Source organism: Sycon ciliatum, chromosome 9, assembly GCF_964019385.1.
Source record: "Sycon ciliatum chromosome 9, ocSycCili1.1, whole genome shotgun sequence".
Taxonomy (NCBI): domain Eukaryota; kingdom Metazoa; phylum Porifera; class Calcarea; order Leucosolenida; family Sycettidae; genus Sycon; species Sycon ciliatum.
Window position 1 is genome coordinate 12,420,695 of NC_088651.1, and position 23,372 is coordinate 12,444,066.

General features: G+C 47.7%; 1 protein-coding gene across 2 annotated transcripts in view; it reads right to left on the reverse strand.

Moving 5' to 3' along the window:
* Positions 1-23,372, reverse strand: part of LOC135824866 (H(+)/Cl(-) exchange transporter 7-like) — a 37,039-nt gene that overhangs the window by 8,336 nt on the left and 5,331 nt on the right. The window contains exons 1-19 of one of the 2 annotated variants that reach the window (XM_065337592.1): positions 22,016-23,282; positions 21,145-21,201; positions 20,837-20,887; positions 20,233-20,298; positions 19,198-19,330; positions 18,273-18,382; positions 17,723-17,803; positions 17,099-17,161; positions 16,148-16,231; positions 15,731-15,824; positions 15,230-15,294; positions 14,777-14,887; positions 12,037-12,091; positions 11,714-11,774; positions 11,273-11,414; positions 4,932-5,025; positions 4,191-4,357; positions 3,409-3,460; positions 1,311-1,438 (exon numbers count right to left, since the gene is read on the reverse strand). In XM_065337592.1, the coding sequence (XP_065193664.1) occupies positions 1,311-1,438; positions 3,409-3,460; positions 4,191-4,357; positions 4,932-5,025; positions 11,273-11,414; positions 11,714-11,774; positions 12,037-12,091; positions 14,777-14,887; positions 15,230-15,294; positions 15,731-15,824; positions 16,148-16,231; positions 17,099-17,161; positions 17,723-17,803; positions 18,273-18,382; positions 19,198-19,330; positions 20,233-20,298; positions 20,837-20,887; positions 21,145-21,201; positions 22,016-22,804 (2,403 nt within the window). In that variant the 5' untranslated portion in view covers positions 22,805-23,282. Of the gene's footprint in view, positions 1-1,310; positions 1,439-3,408; positions 3,461-4,190; positions 4,358-4,931; positions 5,026-11,272; positions 11,415-11,713; positions 11,775-12,036; positions 12,092-14,776; positions 14,888-15,229; positions 15,295-15,730; positions 15,825-16,147; positions 16,232-17,098; positions 17,162-17,722; positions 17,804-18,272; positions 18,383-19,197; positions 19,331-20,232; positions 20,299-20,836; positions 20,888-21,144; positions 21,202-22,015; positions 23,283-23,372 lie in introns of those variants that run through there. The other variant, XM_065337593.1, reaches the window with a different exon arrangement.

The window sequence follows — 23,372 nt, forward strand, 5'->3', positions numbered from 1 at the left end:
GTTGGAAGGTGGGAGTCATAATGCAGTTTCTCCATTTTATGGACAATACAACTGCGAACAAGGAGGATCGACTGTACAAGGTACGACCACTCATCGATCACTTCTTGGCGAAGTTCTGTTCTGTTCACAGACCGAGCCAACAGATTAGTATCGATGAAGAGCTTGTGAAATTCAAGGGCAGGGTGACTTTCCGCCAATACATACCAAGCAAACGCGCACGTTTTGGTCTGAAAATACACGCACTCTCAGTCTGCGACACAGTTGGTCATTTCTGTAACGCCATGGTGTACATTGGAAAAGGTCCGGCATTGCCACATACCGTTGAGGTCGGGGCCACCGGTGCCCTGGTCATTCATCTGCTTGGTGACCTAGTCAACAAAGGATACCAGCTGTTCATTCATAATTTTTCCACGTCGCTCCCGTTAGCACAGTACTCATTAGCCCGTCGCACAGCCGTGTGCGGAACGCTGCCAGCAAACCGTGCGGGTATTCCGCACCAACTGAAAAAATAATTTGGTGATGCCATCTTCAGTAGGTCCGTCAAATCTACCTCTCCTCTGATGAGTTCCCAACACCATAATGGAACAAAACAAGGCTTGTCAGGAACAACTTCTAGCTGTTGTGGAGTGTGACTGGTGCAGTGCTCGTGCTGGTGTCTGCAAGCGTCGTCTGGTCTCATCTGGTGAAAAAGGAAAATCTACAACTGAAAAAACCCAATGTACCCAAAGGACAATTTGCATTCCGGCGCAAAGGAAAGTTGGAGATTGTTAAGCTGCACAGCCATAAGGTGTTGTACCTCCTGTCGACCATGCATAACGTAGACACGGCACGGCACCAGAAAGCGCAATCGGCAAGGCCAGAGGATCCGGCGGCGATCCCTGACCCAAGATTACAACATCCATTATGGTTGGAGTCTACAGAAACGACGCCATGGTCTGTACTCACTCCGGGGTGAGTAAGTCGCTGAAGTGGTGTAAAAAGCTAGCTTTTCACTTCATTGAAGAGGTGGTGAAAAATGCATTCATCACGCATAACCCGATGATTTTTTTCTTTTCACAGCACTGTGCAGTGAGATTGTGATCACTTTTCGGATAACGGCCAAAAGGATTCATCTTGTGTGAAGTTGGTATCTAAATCCAAAATTGCCAGTTTCGAAATGGTTCTAGTCGGATTTTGAATGTGAAATTTTACCTGGTGGTGCACCTAGACCTTTTGATTAAACTGAGGGGAAAATATGATTTTCTCAAATTTGGCTCTTTTTCGGGTTTTGCATCTCAGCTCTTCAAAATGGACATGCCGGCATGACATACCTCATTGAACAGATCTCCTATCCACTTGGCCATCATCACGGTCAACATGATCGGCAGTCCGTAGGTGATGTCGCCCGTCGACTCCACGATGATGACGGTGAGAGAGATAGTCATGCGTACCACACCGCCTGCACAAACAGCACGACAGCACAACAGACAGCACACAGGAAAGCAGATTTCCAATACATGCTGTACAGAACTACAGCTTACCAGTGCTGTACTCAGAGAGAGAGAGAGTTGCGGCATCTCGTGAGAGTGCCTGTCGCACCTACAGTAGGTGCTGAACTTTAGACAAGTACAGTAAACCCTGTAACTAAAGACCACTGTGACTAGCGACCAGCCTGGTACTACAGTAAAACCTGTAACTAAAGACCACCGTGACTAGCGACCAGCCTGGTACTACAGTAAAACCTGTAACTAAAGACCACCGTGACTAGCGACCAGCCTGGTACTACAGTAAAACCTGTAACTAAAGACCACCGTGAGTAGCGACCAGCCTGGTACTACAGTAAAACCTGTAACTAAAGACCACTGTGACTAGCGACCAGCCTGGTACTACAGTAAAACCTGTAACTAAAGACCACCGTGACTAGCGACCAGCCTGGTACTACAGTAAAACCTGTAACTAAAGACCACCGTGACTAGCGACCAGCCTGGTACTACAGTAAAACCTGTAACTAAAGACCACCGTGACTAGCGACCAGCCTGGTACTACAGTAAAACCTGTAACTAAAGACCACCGTGACTAGCGACCAGCCTGGTACTACAGTAAAACCTGTAACTAAAGACCACCGTGAGTAGCGACCAGCCTGGTACTACAGTAAAACCTGTAACTAAAGACCACCGTGACTAGCAACCAGCCTGGTACTACAGTAAAACCTGTAACTAAAGACCACCTTGACTAGCGACCAGCCTGGTACTACAGTAAAACCTGTAACTAAAGACCACCTTGACTAGCGACCAGCCTGGTACTACAGTAAAACCTGTAACTAAAGACCACCGTGACTAGCGACCAGCCTGGTACTACAGTAAAACTTGTAACTAAAGACCACCGTGACTAGCGACCAGCCTGGTACTACAGTAAAACCTGTAACTAAAGACCACCGTGACTAGCGACCAGCCTGGTACTACAGTAAAACCTGTAACTAAAGACCACCGTGACTAGCGACCAGCCTGGTACTACAGACCACTTCGCCAGGCACGGACGGTCTCACATTCATTATGGTTGTGCGGAGCAAACCTCTAACTAAGGACCATATGTCACTAAAGACTACTTTCTCTGGCCCCAAGGGATGGTCGTTAGTCACAGGTTTTACTGTACAGAGAGGGAAACCATGTGCTGTTGCCGTTACTCGGTGTTTCATGCGTTAGTGATCATGAGAGAGTACAGTAGGGAGAAAAGAAAAGGGACACTGAGTCGGGCCTTGGGAGCGGGGAACCACTAGAGGTAAAGAAATAATCACACCAGAATACGCCATAACTCTATGAGGCTGCGGCCATGCACTCACCGAACAATTGCTCACAATCTAAGAAACAATACAATACTCCTAATCAGTCACGAGTGCGTAATCACTAGCTCAACAACAAATTGCATGAATGAGAAAACAGCCACGTAATACCCACGGCTTCGTACAATACACAGCACGGCATATCCAAAACGCAGTTGTGAGAGCGGAAGTAGGTTTAGGTTTTCAACGTTGCGAACCCCTTCATTCTTTGAATGAATAATGCCCAAACCTCTTGTACGGGCAAAATTAACACAATGAATTCTTGTGATGAAGGAAACATTTTAGTACGAGTCATGCTCATTACTAGAATGGATGGCAGTTTCAAAGTACAGTAAAACCTGGTGTAAGCGACCTCTCGTTTTAGCGACCACCTGCTCTTAACGACCGTTTTTCCATGCACGGATAGTTCTACACAGAAACTGTGGGACCTGGTTCTAAAGACCACCTGGCTTTAACGACCGCTTTTGCTTGGACCGTGGGGTGGTTGCATAAACCAGGCTTTACTGTGGAATGTTTGTACTTGAATTTAGTGTAGAAGATGATCGTTATCATCATGACCAGCAGCAACAACAACAACAACAGCAGCATACCTAGTGTGGCTGCCGCTCCAATCAAAGCGTACTTTCCGGGCTCAACGAAGAACTGCAGTTTCAAAACAGCACATAGCGGATCATGAGCGCAGAACCATGTACGTACAGATGCGTACATCATGCACACACACGAATGCTCACATTCATGTGCAGACATACACACACACATACACACATGCATGAATGCACGTACACGCATACACATACACACAGGAGTAACGAGATCAAAAGCATGCACACGGAGAAATGCACACACAGAGTCAAAATCAATTTTAGGAGAAATATTGGCATTGCAGGACCGGCACAAGCAGTTACCGAATGGTCCAGCCATATCACACAGACTTTCATACATTGTGCATGATCCAGCGGGGACACATGAACTCCCCAGAAATAAACACACATACACATGGGGTGAACAGTGGGTCGCCTGTGGCCTGACCAACCATACCAGGTTTACCGCCCCTGCGTGGGACTGACCGACACGGTCAGCCATTGCTGCAAACTGTCAGTGGACAGAACACCTCCACTCATGAATGTCTCATCAGCAAAGGATCAAGCCTCCAAACCATCTCTACACTGTTGCTCTTCTTCTTCTATTCTTCCTTATCTCTCTCTGGTATTCGCATTCCTGTAATTGGGCATACTTGCCCGTTTAAATTGCGAATTAAACTCAACACAACAACCATCAATGTTTATCTATGGGGGAGGGGGGGGGGGAGGAGGTGCAAGGACAGGGGGGAAGAACACGGGAGGAGTTAAGAAGGAGCATCCGTTTATCTCACCTTTGGAGCAAGGGCATTGAGCCCGATGCCTACACCGCGGCCCCAGGCAGCACCCAGGAGAATGCACGGTACAAAGAGACCACTGGGAATGCCGAGACCGTACGTCCAACACGCCAGGATGAAGAAGATACCGGCAAAGATGAACACTGTCGATGCACTTATCACCGCTGTACAAGACAGCAAGAATAAATCGATGCTCTGATAAGATAGAAATAGAATTGAATGCTGGTTATAGTATCCACAATAAAAAGAGAAGAGATGACATTGAAACGAGTTATGAAGCAACTATCCACGACTGTAACAAGATAATAAGCAGTCAGAAAGGTAGTCGAGGATAGTTGCTTCATAACTCGTTTCCATGTGATTTCTTCTATTTTACTTATAATACTGGCTCAGTATCCGCATGCACAATTCTCAGTTCTTTACCCATTTTGGGGATCCTGATGCATGAACACTAACACATCCACGAATGCACATTTGTGCGTACGTGCATGCATACACACATGCGAGCGCATGCGTGCAGGAACACACACAAACAACCATGTGCACACTTACACACACACACACACACACACACACACACACACGTACACACACACACACACACACGCGCACACACACACACACACAAACAACTTCCTTCTGAGTCACGGCACCAGAGCAGCACAAGCCCGCACAGCACACCCGTACACCATCACAACAAAAATAACACCAGACACAACAACTATCTGTGGTACGTACCCGGTGGAGCATGGAAGAGAGTTTTGACGGCTTCTTCGGGTACAGAAAACACCATTGTAGCCATTGAGTGGAACTGACCATCCGAACAGAACACCTGCACACAAGAAAGACATGGGTCACAGCCAGCTAAAACATGTCCGAGGGTGAAACAATGTATTCCAGAAAAATTTCCCTTTGCTTGCCAGCTGCTTGGACTAGAAAAATAAGTGTGAGAAGTGTGAGAACGAAGCTAGACAAGATGCTCATGCCACTGGTTGATGAATGAAACACAGCATGAATGTGCTTAACAGAAACAATTCTTCATTCCGTCAGGTCTCAACAAATTTACAAAACCCCAAAGAAGGCAACCAACGGTTACATACTGTAAGCTACCTAACATCTGCGACGTACTCAAGTTCACGATTTTTGGAAGAGGAGCAGAACACTAAATATTAATCAAAGGCTAAAGTGCGTTATCATACTTGCCAACCCTACCTGATTTTCCAGAAAAACTCGTTTTCATCATGGTATATTTGAAAAACTGAATCTACTGTATTTTCGAAAGAATATCCACCAGCACCTTTTTCTGGATCGTCAATGCTTTTTAAGCGAGCAAGAACTACTTGAGTTAGCACTAGGACAAGTTCATTTTCCTCGTACTGCTCCGTTTGCGAATGTTTCGTGATCATGATGACGTCACTATGGTGTCATACGTACCGTATTTCCACGCATATAAAGCCATGGCGTTATATCCGAATATAAGGCCGCCCTCACTAATAAAGCCATGGCGTTATAAGTGAACAAAATTCAATGTGGAGGAAGTAGCATCTGGCGTTAAAGGTGAGTTCAATTCTTTCAGTGAACCTACAGCAGCGGTGATTCTCCCTGCATGTACCCATCCCCACTGTCACATGCCATACCGCCACCACACCTTCACACAAGTGTGTATGCCACCTTGTACACAATAGGTTCACAATTTGAAATTTTCAGGGAAAATTGAAAGTACATGGATGCTCGACATGAAAGTGCAACGGCACCATACGAGTACTCGAAGTTCATACTCTGTCGTTTTTTGCATGTACGCGTCTCTCACTTTTAGCGCCATGGCGTTAAAACAGCGGCTATTTTCTCCAAAGATTGGGTCCAAAACAGCTATAACGCCATGGTTTTATATGCGCGGAAATACGGTATAATATTATACTACAATTTGCACAGTGTTTGGCGTAAAAATCAAGGAAACATGCGTACAATCAAGGAAAATCCTTTTCAGTGTCAAGGAAACGGCTTGCCTGTGGTTGGCAAGTACAGTCAACTTCGCTAATAACGACTGCGGGTATAACAACAGAATTTCCATGCCCAGAGCAAAGTCCCATCTAACTGTAATACATATAATGAGACTTCGGGTATAGAGGTTATGCGAATGACGTCACGAGGAGCGCCAAGGCGGCTGCGAGTGGCAGGGGTGGCAAAATGAAGTCGTTTCTGCTTGAACTATTTTTTACTAGTCTTTGAGAGGAAAAGTAAAATTTGTTGTTGGTTGTCGACATATCGTTCCTCACTTTATTTCCGCTGGTGTCTCGCTTGCTGAAGTTTTTAGCCTTCAACATGCCGAAGAGTTGTGCAGCCGTCGGATGTAGCAATCGTGCCGATCCTGGAACGGCTGTGAAGTTTTACAAGTTTCCTGTAGCGGACGAGCGGCGCAAACTATGGGTTGCGGCTATGAGACGAGAGAATTGGAAGCCAACTGACAGTAGCAGGATCTGTTCAGACCATTTCGTAGGCGCAGAGAAGAGCAACGATCCACTATCTCCCGCTTACGTTCCGAAACTTTTTGAACATGTCAGGACTCCTGTAAAGCGTAAAGCGGAGAGGGATTTGGTGGCATATGAACGCCGAGCGAAGCGGAAGCTGACGTTCGAGGAGAGCAAGACGCAGACACCAGTGAAAGTGGACGCCTCCGGGAATGACTTCACAGAGGCAATGGCAGATTTGCCTGGTGCCTATGGTGCAGAGGTAGAGTCTGATCCTGTAGCAGTCTCCAGTGTCTCATCGCAGACTGACATGGATATGGAGCACTTGACGCGGCTGGAGGAGACAAACAACTGTTTGGTCCTGGAAAGCAAACGGATGCCACACGCTCCAGGACAAGGTGACACCTTGTCAATCGAGTCGTTTGAGAAAGACAACGCGAAGGTGCTCTTCTACACTGGTTTGCAGTCTTTTGGGACCATGATGGGCATATTTGAACACGTGAGGAAGAGAGTTCCACAGCACCACCGCCACACGCTCTCTCTCTTCCAGCAGTTCTTGATTGTTCTCATGAAGCTTCGGCTGAATTGTCGGGACCAAGACTTGGCGTACAGATTCGGCATTCACCAGTCGACCGTGTGCCGGATTTTCCAGCGCTGGATCCGGGTGATGCATGTGATGCTGGGACCACTTGTCAAATGGCCGGAAAGGGACGAACTACGCAAAACTCTGCCACTTGAATTTCGTAAGCATTTCCCGGGCTGTGCTGTCATTATTGACTGCTTTGAAGTTTTTTGTGAACGACCTTCTGATCTGATGGCAAGAGCTCAAACGTACTCTCACTATAAAAGCCATAACACTGCAAAGTTTTTGATTGGCGTAGCGCCACAAGGTGTCATTACATTTATTTCGCATGCATGGGGCGGGAGAGCCTCAGACAAGTTCATCACAGAGCACTGCGGTCTGCTTAGTCACCTAAATCCGGGTGACCAGGTGCTGGCTGACCGTGGTTTCACTGTTGAAGACAGCGTTGGCATGTTCTGCGCAGAGTTGGTGATGCCCCCATTTACGAAGGGGAAGAAGCAACTCTCCAGGCTGAAATTGGACAGTGCTCGACAAGTGTCACGCGTCCGTATCCATGTGGAGCGAGTGATTGGAATGCTTCGCCAGAAATACACGATCCTCTCTGGCACTTTGCCCATTGCTTTCCTCATGCATGACGATAAAGCTACATCATGTGCATTCATTGACAAGGTTGTCACCGTCTGCTGTGCTCTGTGCAACTGTTGTGAGTCCGTCGTACCTTTCGAGTAAATTACATCATGCCGCTTTGTCAGCTGTAATGATTGCTATATTATTATTATATTATTCAAATTTATTATTAACCCTTTGTGCTTTTTGGACTGTCTGGATATACCGGCAATTATATTTCTGTTTTACCTATTCTGCAGTTGCATGCGCATGTGTTCACCTCATTGACCTCGCTTGTTTCTAGTTTCTTTTGTCTGGCTAGCCAAGCTTGCTTGGTCATGGCAACGCCAACAGACTTATAATAATAGTAATAATACTGGCTTCTATCATCACTCACGACATGCCTCCGTTTCTTGTTGCATCAATATAATGACTCCTGGTCCAAATAGGGACAACACAATATAATAATTATGAATAGCCCTGAAACCCAACTTAGGGTGCTGGGTAGTGCGCGATGTACCATCAGAATAATTTTATGTAGTATGCCCAGCACCAAAGAACAACTCAACTTATGCCAACATCACCCGGAAGAGACGTAAAGAGCGAAGTGTTTGATGTGTAATGATGGAGTTCCTCTGTTCACATGCATAAGCAGTGAGTGGTCTTCACGCATGTCCTGGGACCCACAAATACGAATCAGCATTATGGTCCTTCAGAGATACATGCAAGCAAAGAAATACAAGAAAGGTAACGGAAATCGTTGTGAAAGCCCAGCCACCGATTGTATGCACACACGTGGCAAGTGCAACAGCAAGTACCGTGGAAGGCACAGCAGAACAAGTTGAAAATGCAACTCTAGAAATACCAGAATAGCAGGATCACTTCTCAAATGCTTGAAACTTGGATTTACAAATGCTACGACAAAAATGACTATGTACATGGAAAGTTGGTTGCACCCCATACTAGAGGTCGAGCTTTTCTGCCGCCTTGACTGGACATTTGACTGACTCACGACTGCCATTCAGAAACTTGACAAACTCACGACTTCCATCCAGACACTTGACTGACTCACAACTGCCATCTAGAGCAGAGAAGAAGTCCCTCGAGCCCTCCTTCCGGCAAACCTGCAAGAAAGCACCACTCCCTGCTCAATACACAGTGTTTCGGGGAATTCACCCCTCATGCAGTTGAGCTTGAGTAGGCTGACGAACGTTGTACTTAGCGACCAACATTCCTATAAACTTGTCGCCGAAGTCGCTACCACTGTAATTGTACATGCATATCATTATTTAGTGGCAGATTTAATCTTGCGACACTCCGGGCAGGTCCAGTTCTTGCGCTTTGGCTTACTCTTCAGCTGCAAACAAGCCATGTGGAACAAACGAATACTGCAATCGTTGTTGGAACATCGCAGTACCTCGCCAGCCTTCACAGACTTGCAGTAGCAAAACTCCGGAGGGCGTTCTTGATCCGCAGTAGATGTTGTACTGGCAGCACCAAGTGGTTCCGAGGCTGATGTAGCCGCTGAAGACGCATCGGCAGGAAGAGTGGAGAACGTCTTAGTGAACCATTTCCCAACAAGCTCTGGGAGAACAGCACACTGGAAGAATTTCTTGGCACCTGCTACCGCTTCACGGATGAAATCTGTGTCTGCACAGATACGCTCCACAAACAGCTGACCTTCATTCCACACAACAAAGTCACAGTACTGCACCTTACACACCAGCATCTGTAGCTGTACTTGGTAGTAGTACATGTGGTCTTGCTTAAGATGGAGTGCTCCGCCGGACTTTACTAGACAGAACTTCCCTGAATCGGCAGCATCATGCAGGCTACTGTCTCGGCACCCGTACGGGCACTTCACTTCCACCACGCCGTTGCCACAGCAGGAGCACTGCACAAGGGAGTCGGGAGTAGCGCCAAGATATGGATAGTCCGGATGAATTACAAAGCCACTGGGCAGTACTTCAACCTTCTGATGTGTTGCACTGGCATGTTCACTATAGTTGTCAATTGCCTTCTGCTCGTGATCACATCCCCATTGTGTGGCTTTGCTACGAAACTTGTGTGCCTCAGGGTAACACACAGAGCGGACTAAGGACGCAGAGGGCTGGCTAATATCCGTACGAACAGCAGACTTCAACTTTGAAGCTGTGATCCGGCCGGCGCGAAATTCAAACCAGGCCTTGGAATCTGCCTGGTTCCGCGTAGCCTGTTCCACAGCGCGTGCTTCCTCCTCTGAAACACAGACCGCTGGAAATACTGCCTCGCAACGAACGAGCAGGTCCCCAAAACTAGCATCCAGCATGTCTGGTTCGTACAATAAATCCAAAATGGGTGGATATCCCTCCGGCTTGGAAGGTACGTACCTATCGCAGAACTCGGGAACAAGGGAGAGCAATGACGGTTTACCGGCTTGACATAAATTTCCATATATTTCACCCAGCTCAGCACTGGAGGGTTGCTTAATATCAGCAGGGACCTTCTCCTCCGACCTACGGCGCTTGCTCCCATGCTGTTTAGTGTCGGGTGCAGTGAAGTTTATGTCACGAATCCTGGCATACTCCACCTCCTTCATTGAAGGAGTTGACCATTGGCACGGCAATGAAGTGCTTCCTGTGTTCTGAATCAGCTGCGTTCTAGAATACAGGCTGAACAACAGTGCAGCAACGTGAGAACAAGACTCACCAAGACCAGCCATGCAGGTGCAGTGTGCACAAATCACGCTACCGTCGTTTTGCGCAGCAATCCAGGGTTGCAGATGGGTGCCGGAAACTGACTGGGAATGGCGGACTTTGGCGATGACAAACTTGCTGTCACATGTGTCAGATTCGGACGCTGGAAACGCACGAACATCGCCGACCCAGCCACTGACAAGGTATTTGTAGCCTTCCAAGCTCTTGTAGGCCTTGAGCTGCTCCTTGATGTAGGGGCTGGGCGCGTTGACCAAGAAATTGTAAATATCGGGATAGTCCACAAGTGGAAATTTATCTTCCTCTAAAAAAATACTTCTGGGCAGGTAAGGATCACTCGAGTCTGGTGAAACGCGCTCGAGCTTTTCACGGTACCGGCATTTGCTGGAGTCATCTAACTCGTCATACACTTTTGAAAACTTGGGAGAAGTCATGGCCACTGATTCAGCGTTCGTACAATAGTCCTTTGTAAAGAACAGAAGAGGAACGTAACAGCGATACAGGAAATTTCCTTCGTGAAATTATTCCAGGCACATGTACTTCTTTTGAACTTTTCATCTCTTTTGCCACCCCTGCGGAGCGCGGCCGCTTTGGCCGCCTACACGCCGCCTGCACGTGATCCTTTCGCATAACCTCTATAAGGACACTTCGCGAATAAGGACACTTTACTGATGCCCCGCCGAGTGTCGTTATACGCAAAGTTGACTGTATGCATGATCGAGGGCTTACTTGTGGTTTCTTGTCTTCTGTCTGATACTGGCCATTGTAATGACACTCGTCGGTGTACAGAACGGCAACGAAGAGTGCAGTGGTGACCACCGCCGCTACGACCAGCGGCTCGAGAAAGCGCTTCCAGCGTTTGTCCACGTAGCTAAGCACACACAGAACACACAAGTACAGCTGAATAACATAACTTTTAACAGTTGTCTCTCGTTGACACAACACTTTAGAATCCGGCGCCCTCCGTATAAACCAGCACAACTGGACTTCACAGCTTGAATGGACTGATGTTTCAGCTATCACTGTTTTTGAAATGCAACTCCTTGACCCAACCACCCATAAACAGAACTTTTATCGATACCGTAAAAGATCGTAAACGATCGATAATTCGGATGGCTCCGTAGTGCATTGCAGTCAGAGATGGTTGCGGCGGCAGCATTGTTCACATACGTTCTCCTGTAGATGCTGAGATGGTAGTTGATCTTGTTGAACAGTGCTCCCACCAATCCACCTGCGCAGTATTGACAAGAGGGCAGTCGATTGATCAGACAGCAGGCTTGGTTTGAGCCAACTTCACACAGCAGATCAGATGCTGTACACGATAATGTAGTTTTCAGTACACGGCAATCCGAATGGATGGGGCTTTACAATAATATGATGGGTGGTTGAGGTGTTTGGAGGGAGGAAGATTTATGTAGAAGATAGTAAAGTCGATACCAAACACCGCTATCAGCAATACACAATATCATAGCTTTATCAGCCCGCTGACTTACCAATAGCTCCCATGACGAGGAAAATCACCAGCTCATATCCAAAGTAGGGTTTTCCCTGCAGCACAACATCACCATGACATAATCATGACATAATCATGACACAGAATATGACACAATCATGACGCATACATCACACGCACACAACGTACGACTAATGACCCGTAGAGTAAAGTTGGGTTTTAGCGGCAACACCGCCCGGGGAAACCTGAAATTTCGTCCACGCATAGCGGAGATCCTGCCGCGTCCACCAGTGTACCATGTGCCCCTGGTCTCTATGCGAAAATTAGGGCTGAAACGATTCTACCGATTACTCAGTAATTGCTCGTTAGAAAAGATATCGAATAAGGATTTAGGAAAGGATCGTTGTCGAGGAAAGACTGACAACGACAGAAACTACTCCAATCGAGAGTTAGTATGGCCAAGAATACACTCAAGTGACACAGATGTTTGGCTGTTGTCGGCTCAAGGCCTTCTGCTAGGATGGTAGAACACAGATATGCCAAGAATACGCTCAAGTGACAAACATGTTTGGCTGTTGTCGGCTCGAGGCTTTCTGCTATGATGATAGAACCTGGATATGTTTTGTTTTATTGACTGTCTCCCTCTACAAAAATCTAAGCACACAGTGCCATACACCCAGATGTATACATGTACAGAGTACTCACTGGAGCTATCACTTGCAGAAATCATATTCACGCAATCCATAGTAAAATTGTTAATCCAATTTCAAAAAGAAAAGAAAAATGATCCCGTGCCATGATTTTGTCGAGTGTGCTATATGGAGAGAAATTATGTCGCCAAGCCGATAAGCCGATCGTTATGATATCAGCAAAGCCGCTAAGGAAATACTACGATCGTTTCAGCCCTAGCGAAAATAGTTCAGTTTTGAACGAGGAAGTCAAGCAAACAGGGACAAGCGCAGTGGCAAGAAATTTGTCAGACGAGGAAGCACTTGGAGGTGTCTTTGCTGAAAGCGAAATCAGTGCTGGTTAGCTTTCCGCCGGTACAAAGCTCTTCTGGCATTTCTGAACGTTGTCGACGGAAGCAAGGGAAGATCCAGCGGCAGCCAACAAGCTACGTACAGTATGACTACCGAATGACCATAATATGCTGGGGAAGTGCTGAGGGCTGTGGCAGCTGTACCAGCATATCTCTCTTGACGAGCCGATGGTGAAAAGCAAGGCAGGCTTTCCGTACAAGCAGTATATAAACCGAATGACCATAATATGCTGGAGGAGTGCTGAGGGCTGTGGCAGCCGTACCAGCATATCTCTCCTGACGAGCCAATGGTGAAAAGCAAGGCAGGCTTTCCGTACAAGCAGTATATAAACCGAATGACCATAATACGCTGGAGAAGTGCCGAGGGCTGTGGGAACCGTACCAGCATATCTCTACTGACGAGCCGACGGTGAAAAGCCAGGCGGGCTTTCCGTACAAGCAGTATAGAAAGAACAAGCCGGGAAAGTCTGGATTCAAGATACTTGCTGTGTGTGATTCTGTTCGAAGTTTCTTGGCCGATGTCCGCATGTATACTGGGTGTGCTCAACACGACTCCAGAGCATGGCTTGGCTCACAACATTGTCGTTAGTTTGATCGCACCGTATATGCAGCAGGGATATAGGCCATACATGGACAGTTTTTTATACTTCTCTAAATTTGTACAAGGAGCTGAGAGACGCACACACGTGTATTGCTGTTGGTACCTGTCAGGCAAACCTAAAGGGGTTTCCTCAAGCGAAGGGAAAGATGTGAAAACCGTTCAATATGTTGCACAGCGAGGAGAGATGACGTTGGCACGGATAGCATATTCCCTGCAAGCTGGTCTCTTCTTCTGAACGACTTCGCTTTCCGTTATGTTTTGGCCGATTTGGCCTCGAGATATACACAGAGCTAGAATGCAAACCCCGCTAAATCTATTTTGTCACTTTTCGGATAATGGCCAAAAATGGATTCATCTTATGTATGTGCGGTTGGCAGGGGCGTCGCACACAGTGCGGTCACTACGGTATTGACCGTATCACTATTTGCCCCAAGTAGCCCCGTGATTCAATAAAAAATTAAAAATGCACTGATTTGGGCTCTAAATTTCCCAAATTTTCGGCTCGGCCACCCCTCCCCCACGAGTAAATTGTACTTCAGATGGCTGATCGTACCACACTAAAATACCTTCCGACGCCCCTGTGTTGGTATCTAAACCCAAATCTGGGTTCCAGTTTTGAAATGGTTCTAGTCGGATTTTGAAGGTGAACATTTGCCTGGTGGTGCCTCTCGGCCTTTTGATTACACCGAGCTGAAAATCAGATTTTCTCAAATCTGGCGCTTATCGGTGGGTTTTGCATCTCGGCTCTTCACATGCAGTGTCCTCTCTAGGATCTCCAACCAGCCACTTACAAGTACACGTACAGTCATACCGGGGTACCGGGGTAGCGGGGACATGCAAGTGTGGCTACAGCATGTACAATTTAAAGCCTGTACTAAAGAGCACCGTGACTAACGACACCAGCCTGGTACTACAGACCACTTTGCCAGGCACGGACGGTCTCACATTCATAATATGGTCGTGCGGTGGAAACCTCTAACTAAGGACCACCTGCCACTAAACACCGCTTTCTCTGGCCCCAAGGGGTGGTTGTTAGTCACAGGTTTTACTCTACCTGAACATCAGTGAGTCATACACTGAGTAAGACCCATAAAGGGGGGGGGGGGGGGTTAAGTCACTGGTTGGGTCACGTGAACTCACGGCAAACGTTCCAAAGTCCAGCAGACCGTTGTAGGACAGATCGCCGACATGGCCGTGATACGCCGACAAGATGATATTGAGAGTGAACACTGCCGTCATCGACGCAAAGAACTGAACAGAACCACAACACAAAATACACAATACTGGTCACACCTCGCTAGAACAAAAACCTCGCTATAACAAAAACCTCACTATAACAAAACCTCGCTATAACAAAAACCTCACTATAACAAAAAAACTCCGCGATAACAGAAACCTCACTATAACGACCCTCGCTATAGCAAGAACCTCACTATAACGTACAACATGCAAATGTCCCTGCCGAAACCGCATAACTTCTGGACACAGTTTCCCCGCTATGACATGATCTGCCATAGCGTAATGTTCGCTATCATCGGGTTGAAGGGTCATGAATTCTATCACGCAGCAGTGGGCTATAATGGCAGTGCTTACCATGCGCCAAGTCAACGACTGGTTCCAGAAACTAGCGCCTTCCTCCAGGGAGAACAGAACACCGCCTGTGCACACAGCACACGGCAAGGAGAAAGAGCAAAGGAGGAAGATTGACATTTTAGACAACAATGGCCGTCGCTGGATGGTCGAAATATCGAGAAGCATCATTGGTACGCTATCGCTACCCCATGGTCAGAGAGTGTGCAAGATGGGCTGGACAAAAGCACAATGCAGTGGCGGTGGGGGCGATGGCAGTGATGGTATATTTATACCAGCTAGGATGTGCACCATGATGTATATGCACACAGACACACACAGGTGTTCATCAATGTTGTATACATGGATGAATGACTCCCCCTGCACACACACACACACACACGCGCATGCATACACACGTACACACGTACACACACAAGTACACATACACACACAAGTACACATACACACACACACACACACACACACACACACACACACGCGCACGCATCTGCAGTGGCTTACCGACAGGAGCACCGAATGCAGCGGCCACCCCGGCCGCAGCCCCACCGGACACAAAGTCACGTTTCTCGTGATCCAGCCGAAACTGCTGAAAGAGCTATGCATAACCAGGGAAGAATCACAACATAAAAGAAAACAAGTGAGTTTCGAAGTCTGAAGAAAATGTTGAACGGTTTCTGCTTGGATGATAGCTACACCATACAATAGCTCAGTGGTTAACATGGGGATGCAGCTCTAACCCCAGTCACACCTCCTGGTCCAGATATCAATCTGCCTGGAAATACGGCGCAGTTTTCCGACATCGAGGTGGACATGTGATGAAGAGGAGCGGTGCTGTTAACGTACATCGCAGTTCGCCGCGCAGCGCAGCACTGTTGGCCGAGTTCAAAGTACTAAGAGCTCAAAAACGTCATCACTAACGTTGAAGTCCATCTTGACAAACTCCGAGCGTCCTTGAGATATTCCAGCTGCCACCACAGCACCAGAGTGGATCATGGGACCTTCCTGTGTTCGGAACATGTATGCACGCACGCACACACACACACACACACACACGCACACACACAAACACACACACAAAGAATTAGGATCTAGCACCTCGCACCAAAGAAACGCCAAATTTCGAAAGTTTGTTTCAGGGAAATCCCTCTTTTTCCAATTCCCTTTGCTCGCCATCAGCTCGGTCCATTTTAGTTTTTCCCAATAGGGCACTTCCACAGCATGCATGATCAGTTTTCTCTGCTGAGCAGAACACAAAGCTCCACGTGCCCACTTCCTCGTTTCTTTGAACGGTGCTGCCTCAGTGGGCAGTTGTACGAGTGTATGCCGAGAACTCCCCTTTTCCTCTGACACACCAATGAATCCGACAGTGGCATGGACGGCTGCATTGTCAGATCAGCCAGTCCCTGGTAGTGAGCAGATGACGGCTCTTCTTGCGTCAGCGGTTATCTGCACTCCCATTATCGGCAGCTATACTCCCGATATCGTGGTGGCTGGCATGTTGCTCGTAACATCATTTCCCTCGCCACTACTTACAGCAATGTCAGAATGTTCTTCAGCTGCTGCTGCTCTGAGTTTCATAGCACATACCGTATTTTCCCGATTATAAGTCGTACTTGATTACAAGTCGCAGGCCATTCTCACGTCCGAACAAAATCGTCTCAATGTATTCACATAAGTAAGAAGTCACACTCGATTGTAAGTTTAGTGCAAAAAGGTGCGACTTACAATCGGGGAAATACGGTACCAATTGCCGGGCATCCAAAACAGGCGAGAAGGTTAACACCTTTCTGTGGAAAAGTTCAAATGTAGTCAGGATATTTTCTTTTTTCTCTCTCTCCCTCACACCCACACACTCTTTCTAATTCTTACCTTTCCAACTGGCATCCCTCCAGCAACGGAGAACACAATCCCAACGGCTTTGCAGAACAGTGTCTGTGTGAGTACACAGCACACACACCCACACAGCACACAAACACACACACACACACACACACACACACACACACACACGCACACAAGCAATGATAGAACAGAGGAGTCTTTGAGATGCCCGTGCATCTGGAGGTTTATTTGACATGCGCTGATCGAACTGCTTAGTGGAAAAACTGTGACATAACACTGAGTTGCCACCTTTAAAGTACAGATATCTGCAATGACATCAGTAACACATGCAATGTTTAGCTTAGAACGGATAGTGGTGGATCCAGCATGTCAACTAATGTCCACTGAGGAGACGGCACACACACACACACACACACACACACACACACACACACACACGCTCAGGATGAGCATTCAAGATTTAGCACGACCTAATCATCGGCCAGCTCTGACAATAAACACACTTCGAAGTTCATACACCCACTTGAGAGGAATCAAAAGCGTTTCTGCTGTAACTCTGAGTGTAACCGTTTTAACCGATCATCAGACAGCAACTCGAAGGTCATATGTGCGTGAGCCAGAGTACCTGCTCCACGTCTCTAGGAAACTCACCTTAAACCGAACAACGTGCGGTATCTTGACACCATTCAAGAAGCATTTGATTTCAGGTATACCGCTGCCTGCAGCGACAGGCTGCATATGAACAGATAGAAGGATCGAGAGCAGGAGAAAGAAAATATAAGGGTTTGTGTACGCGTAGCTTGTTACGTGTGTGTGTGCGAGGGGGGGGGGGGGGATCAAACTACAGAGTAAAATTAAAACTCATACCAGGGTCCTTGCGGTCATGTTATGTACATGTACATGCCAGTGAGAGAGAGAGAGGAAGGAGGGGGGGGGGGAAGGAGGGGGCGGGGCTTCATTTTCATGGTGCCACCAAGCAATGGTGCTCCGGTTCTCGTTTCGCTTTCGAAGCAAATGAAGACTAAAAACACTAACATCCTCGCTTGAGACACGAGATAAAATTAATGTGGGTAGGAAGGGGAGAAAAGCAACAATCTCATAAAGAAGAGGTTGCCAGACCCCACAGCTCTTGCAGCCAGAACTGAGCTTCACATTCATCATATTCAGTGCAGCTATGAACCACGCAAGAAGAACACCTTACCTCAAAGTACACAACCAGGCATGTGGCAATGCTGACGAAGGCCAGATTGAATCCCAGGTCCACCAGCAGGGTGTGGTGCAGACAGTCATTGCGCACACAATGGTCCAGAGCTGACGACACGCCGTCAAGAGTGCTAGAGTCAAGGAATAACTACAACAGTGCCTGTATCCACAATGTGGACTGACTTACAAGAACTTACAAGAACTTCAAATGCATCAGAGCAAAGCGTCTACAGTGTTGCTCAATGAAATCCAGTCGAGTCACTCAAGAGAGCGCCGGACGTTGCGCAGCCCTAGAGCTGGGAACACTGGGCTGCGAAATGGTGCAAGGCGCAAAATTTCCTTCATTTTTTCTTCTCTTGCCATGGCTGGCTAACGCCCCCTCCTTTGCATTGGCTTCTGCCATTGGACGGTGAAATAATAATACAAAAGAAGTTGACTCCCGCGACTGCGTGTCCTTGAGCAGCACTGTAAATCACCAATGTATATATGCTGAGTGCAACTATGCATAATCTTCCCGCGGTGTTTTGTGTGCGGGGATACTGTGGCTCGTTCTAGTACTTCCCATGGAGTGAATGACATCGCCCTACAACGTTTGCAAGATCAGGTCGACCAGTACTTGTCATGCCAGCCTAACAAAACACCTCAAATGATACTGTCATCACGTAACTATCCCCCTGCGATGCTTCCATCCGCGACGATGCAGCAGCTCATGACAGATTTATTCTGTATCTATAGGGCAGTCCCCATAGACTTACGGTCTCCTTACAGGGTATCCTAGTCTATTGGGGATTGCGATAGGACATTTACTTGGTGAAGTACCAAGGATTTAGGTTAGGACAGACAAATGCTCATACAAACACATGCACACAGCACACTGATGCAGAAGCACACACCCCACAACACCGGCGCAGGTGAAAGGATACATTGCAGTACGTATTTGAACTTGACCGAAGACAGGTGGTCGATGCAGACGTCAATGGAAATGGCGATCAGAGCTGTGATTAGGCCGACCAAGCACATCACCACCCATCTCAGCAGATAGACCTTGGTTCGCCGCTGCAAAATGCACATACACATACACACACACACACACACACACACACACACAACACACACACACACACACGCGCGCACGTATTTTGCCCATGCACGCACACACAAACATCAAAATTAAAAGACTTTCACTGTCCACTTCAGACAGACAGCAGCCAACAGACAATTTGCCATTGACCATCAAATGGGTAAACAGCTGACTAACACTCTGAGCGATGGAAAGCATTGTTCACACATTACCATCACCTACCCGATTCCGTTCGGCTGCCAGCAGGCAGGTTGAAGCCCAATATACACCAACTATAAACAGGAGCAGCTGCGTTAGTCTGTGCATTGAACTTGTACCACAGATCGTTATCACTGCACACGCAAACTGGTACAGAACAGTTACGTACAGCTAGTGCCAGTTTTACTTAAATCAAGTTTACGGTTCGCGAGAGACTCGGTCAGATCGAGCTTTCCACATGCGTAGGAATGCCACCACACTCATAGGATCAAGGTGCAGCTGTAGCTCCTAAAGCGGAGGGAGGGGAGTAGATCAGACCCACCAGCAAGAGGTCCAGGACAGAACAACCCATTAATTTGCTGCACCTGTATTCATGAGGGTGGTATGGATACAGTTTTACCCAACTGTACCAATGAACCGGCACAATGCAGAAGTCTACTCTTTAGTGCCTGCATGCACACATCACCTCCTGCACAGAGATCGATGTTTGGCGAGTCCAAACACGCATTCATTGTACAGTGACACTTGTTTTTAAGGGGGCAGCCAAAACTTCACCAGGCGGTGGGTATGTGGGTATGTGTGTGTGTGTGGGGGGGGGGGGGGGGGGAGCACCACATACATTATGTTAAAGTGAAGTTGGCAGACATGCAACAATTGCAACACACACACACACACTCACGAGATGTGACAGATCCTGCTCGCGTTGCAGGTACGGCTCATTCTCCGGAACGTCATAGTCCAAACTCTGTGTGTTGTGCAGCAACAACAACAACAACGACAACGACAACGACAACGACAACAACAACAACACAAGAGCACATCAAAACACTCACGCACATACACACACATAAACACACTCACACGCACACGCACACACACAAACACACACGCCACGATGGAAACCAAAATAACCTAAATTTATGCTACCGTGCTGAGAGATTCATACAAACATACAAACATACCAAAAGCCAATGTACTAAACAGGAGATATTACGTTCTGTTGAAAGAACTGGTCGCGTACCTGTGAGTGCGTAAGCTATGGAATGTGGAAACGGTTGCAGTCTAAGCTAGTACACATCGCAGTTTGTCCGGCAGGAGCGGGCTCCCACCCCAATATGGCAACTTCCACATGCCTCGCACACAAGGCAAAGTCAATACAGTTTCAACCACACTGGCCGAAGATTATAGAATCACAAATCACAGTTTTACAATATTGCCTAGTGCGGTGGTATAAATTATGTACTTGGGTAGTACAGGATCAGTGCATTGTGCAAAGAACTTACCTCAAACTTGGATAGTAAGCGATGAAAGCTATTAGCCTCCTGTGCTTGAATCTAAACACACACACACACACACACACACACACACACACACACACACACACACACACACAAGCGTGCGTGCACACACACACACACACACACACACACACACACACACACACACACACACACACATGCAAACAGGAGCAAAACTTGACACTGATGAATACTGATAGATAAGCATTTAGACACATCCTAATCTTCTTTAGACAGACAAACAGACAGACAGACAGACAGACAGACAGACAGGCAGACATCAAAATGCTCACCCGAACTCTGGCACCACCTCGACCTATGTAATAGTCTTGGTTGCCTCTCTGATATGTCTGGACACACACAAAACACAACATGCAAATGAGTTCATTCATATGTGAACTTATGTGATCAGGCAGTACATGGCAAGCAGTGTGACTCACACCTCAGCGGTTATCCGAACACCAGAATGACTGGCACTTTTGTCTACCAGGTATCTTTGGGGGGGGGGGGGGGTTACTGGAAATAATACTCTTCGTTTTTCACTGTGAAGAGTGTGTTGTGACTTTGGCGAATCTGTGCCTGCAGTCTGGCTTTCAGTGTTGTGGAAATTATGATTTTATCCTGTACCACCAGTACAATGTCATGTATCTCTCGCCTTTCCCTATCAAACCGTATGCCAATCAGAATCGTGGACATTTCAAAGCCGTGGACAATTCAGTCACGGACAATTTAAAGTCGTGGAAATTTCAAAGTCACGGACATCAAGCGAAGGTCCCTGGTTCGAGTCCAGGCGGTGGCAGTCATTTTTCCTCCAGATGTTTTACCCTTTTTCAACTCCCTCAACTAAAGAACCATACAAAGTCCCAGGCAGGGCAGTGCCGGGTCCCCGGACTACGCCGCATCAACAAGGTGAGAGAGTATGAATGTACATCAGGGGTGTCACAGGGCAGTGAGGAGTGATACAGCAGGGGTGTCCCTCCCCCTTGGGGGGGGGGGGGGGGACCGGAATATTCGGCTAACAGAGCACGTTTCAGTGCTCCACAAGCGCTCTGGGCAGACCATCCTGGACAAAAGGCGGTATGAACATGGTCATACTGGTCGTGCGGTGTGTCACGCCCCTGTACATATTCAACACCGCCCCCGGGGATAGCCGAGAGCACTCACTCCGTGTTGACGACGCTCCGGTATGCTTTCCACCAAGCCAACCACGTCACTCGATGACGCAGACACATCGCCAAAGTATGCACTCGAGTCGCCCATGTGTACATCTACAGGCAAATCTACGTTGGCCAGGTGTGCACTCGAGTTGTCTGTAGCCACATCTGCGCTGGCAGCCATGTTTACACTCGAGTTGTCTACAGGCAGATCTACACTGGAAGCCATGTGTACAGTCGGGTCGTGTGGCGTGGGGGTCAGATCTAGGGGCAACAATTCCAAGGTGGACGGAGATGAGTGTGGTATGGTGCAGGGCGAGTTTTCAGAGGGATAAGGGGGCCAGCCAGCAAAGGAAACAAACGGATTCACTCTGGACGTGGCCGTGTCTCCCCTCACGACATGCACATTGCGATTATCTGATCGGACTTCTGGTGCAGGGCTGCACTGCCTCAGTTTGGACGTGCTTTCCTCTGCCTCTGGCTCTGGCTCATGCACGTCCTGCTGTTGCTGCTGTTGCTGCTGCTCCTGCTGCTGCTGCTGGTGCTGCTGTTGTTGCTGCTCCTGCTGCTGTTGTTCTTGACATGTGTCTGCATTGGTATCGGAGCTACATGCCGTTGGCTCAGGCGCATCACTTCTTGCAGAGGTACCTTCTACCGGATCATTCGTGGCTTCCTTCGTTTCGGAACTGCTCTCCTTCGCCTCGCCGGTGTCCTCTTTGGAATCAGACTGACCCGCTGCCACTGACTCGGATGCATCCGCTTCCTCGTCAGTCTCCCAAAGCAGCACTTCAGAACTCATCTTCACCACAACAGCAGTTGCTGGCTTAACTGCGCCGGAGTCAAAGGGGTGGAATCGACAGCAGGTCCTAGCCTTAGTGCGGACACTGCGAGGACTGACGATGCAGTATTTCACTCTTCGGGCCTGGCCGCGGGTAGATTATAGATGTCACGAGCCGAACAATTCGGTGTCCTGTCTTTCTCTAGCACTGCACGATACAAATAACACTAGTACTACTGGACTTTAACCAGTTCTGGAATCGGTCGTGTTACAAATAATTCGAACTTCGAGACTAGGAGCAAATTTGCCAATTGAACACACACAGGGAGGCCCACAGATAGGACGTGAACGGCTTAGAAAACTTTCACAAGATGCCATGGAGTTGCAACAAAGAGTCACAAAGAACGATAAAATACTCTCCAAGGAGTCACGAACAAACAAACCATCTCCTGTTCTGACCGAAAGCAAGGACGCAGAATGGTGCAGGTCCCAACTAAGCACAAAGTTACCCTGCATGCCAGCGTGAGGCTTGATACATACATAGCGCTGATTTTTACAAACATACCGCAGTGCACGCCTTGCGCTAATT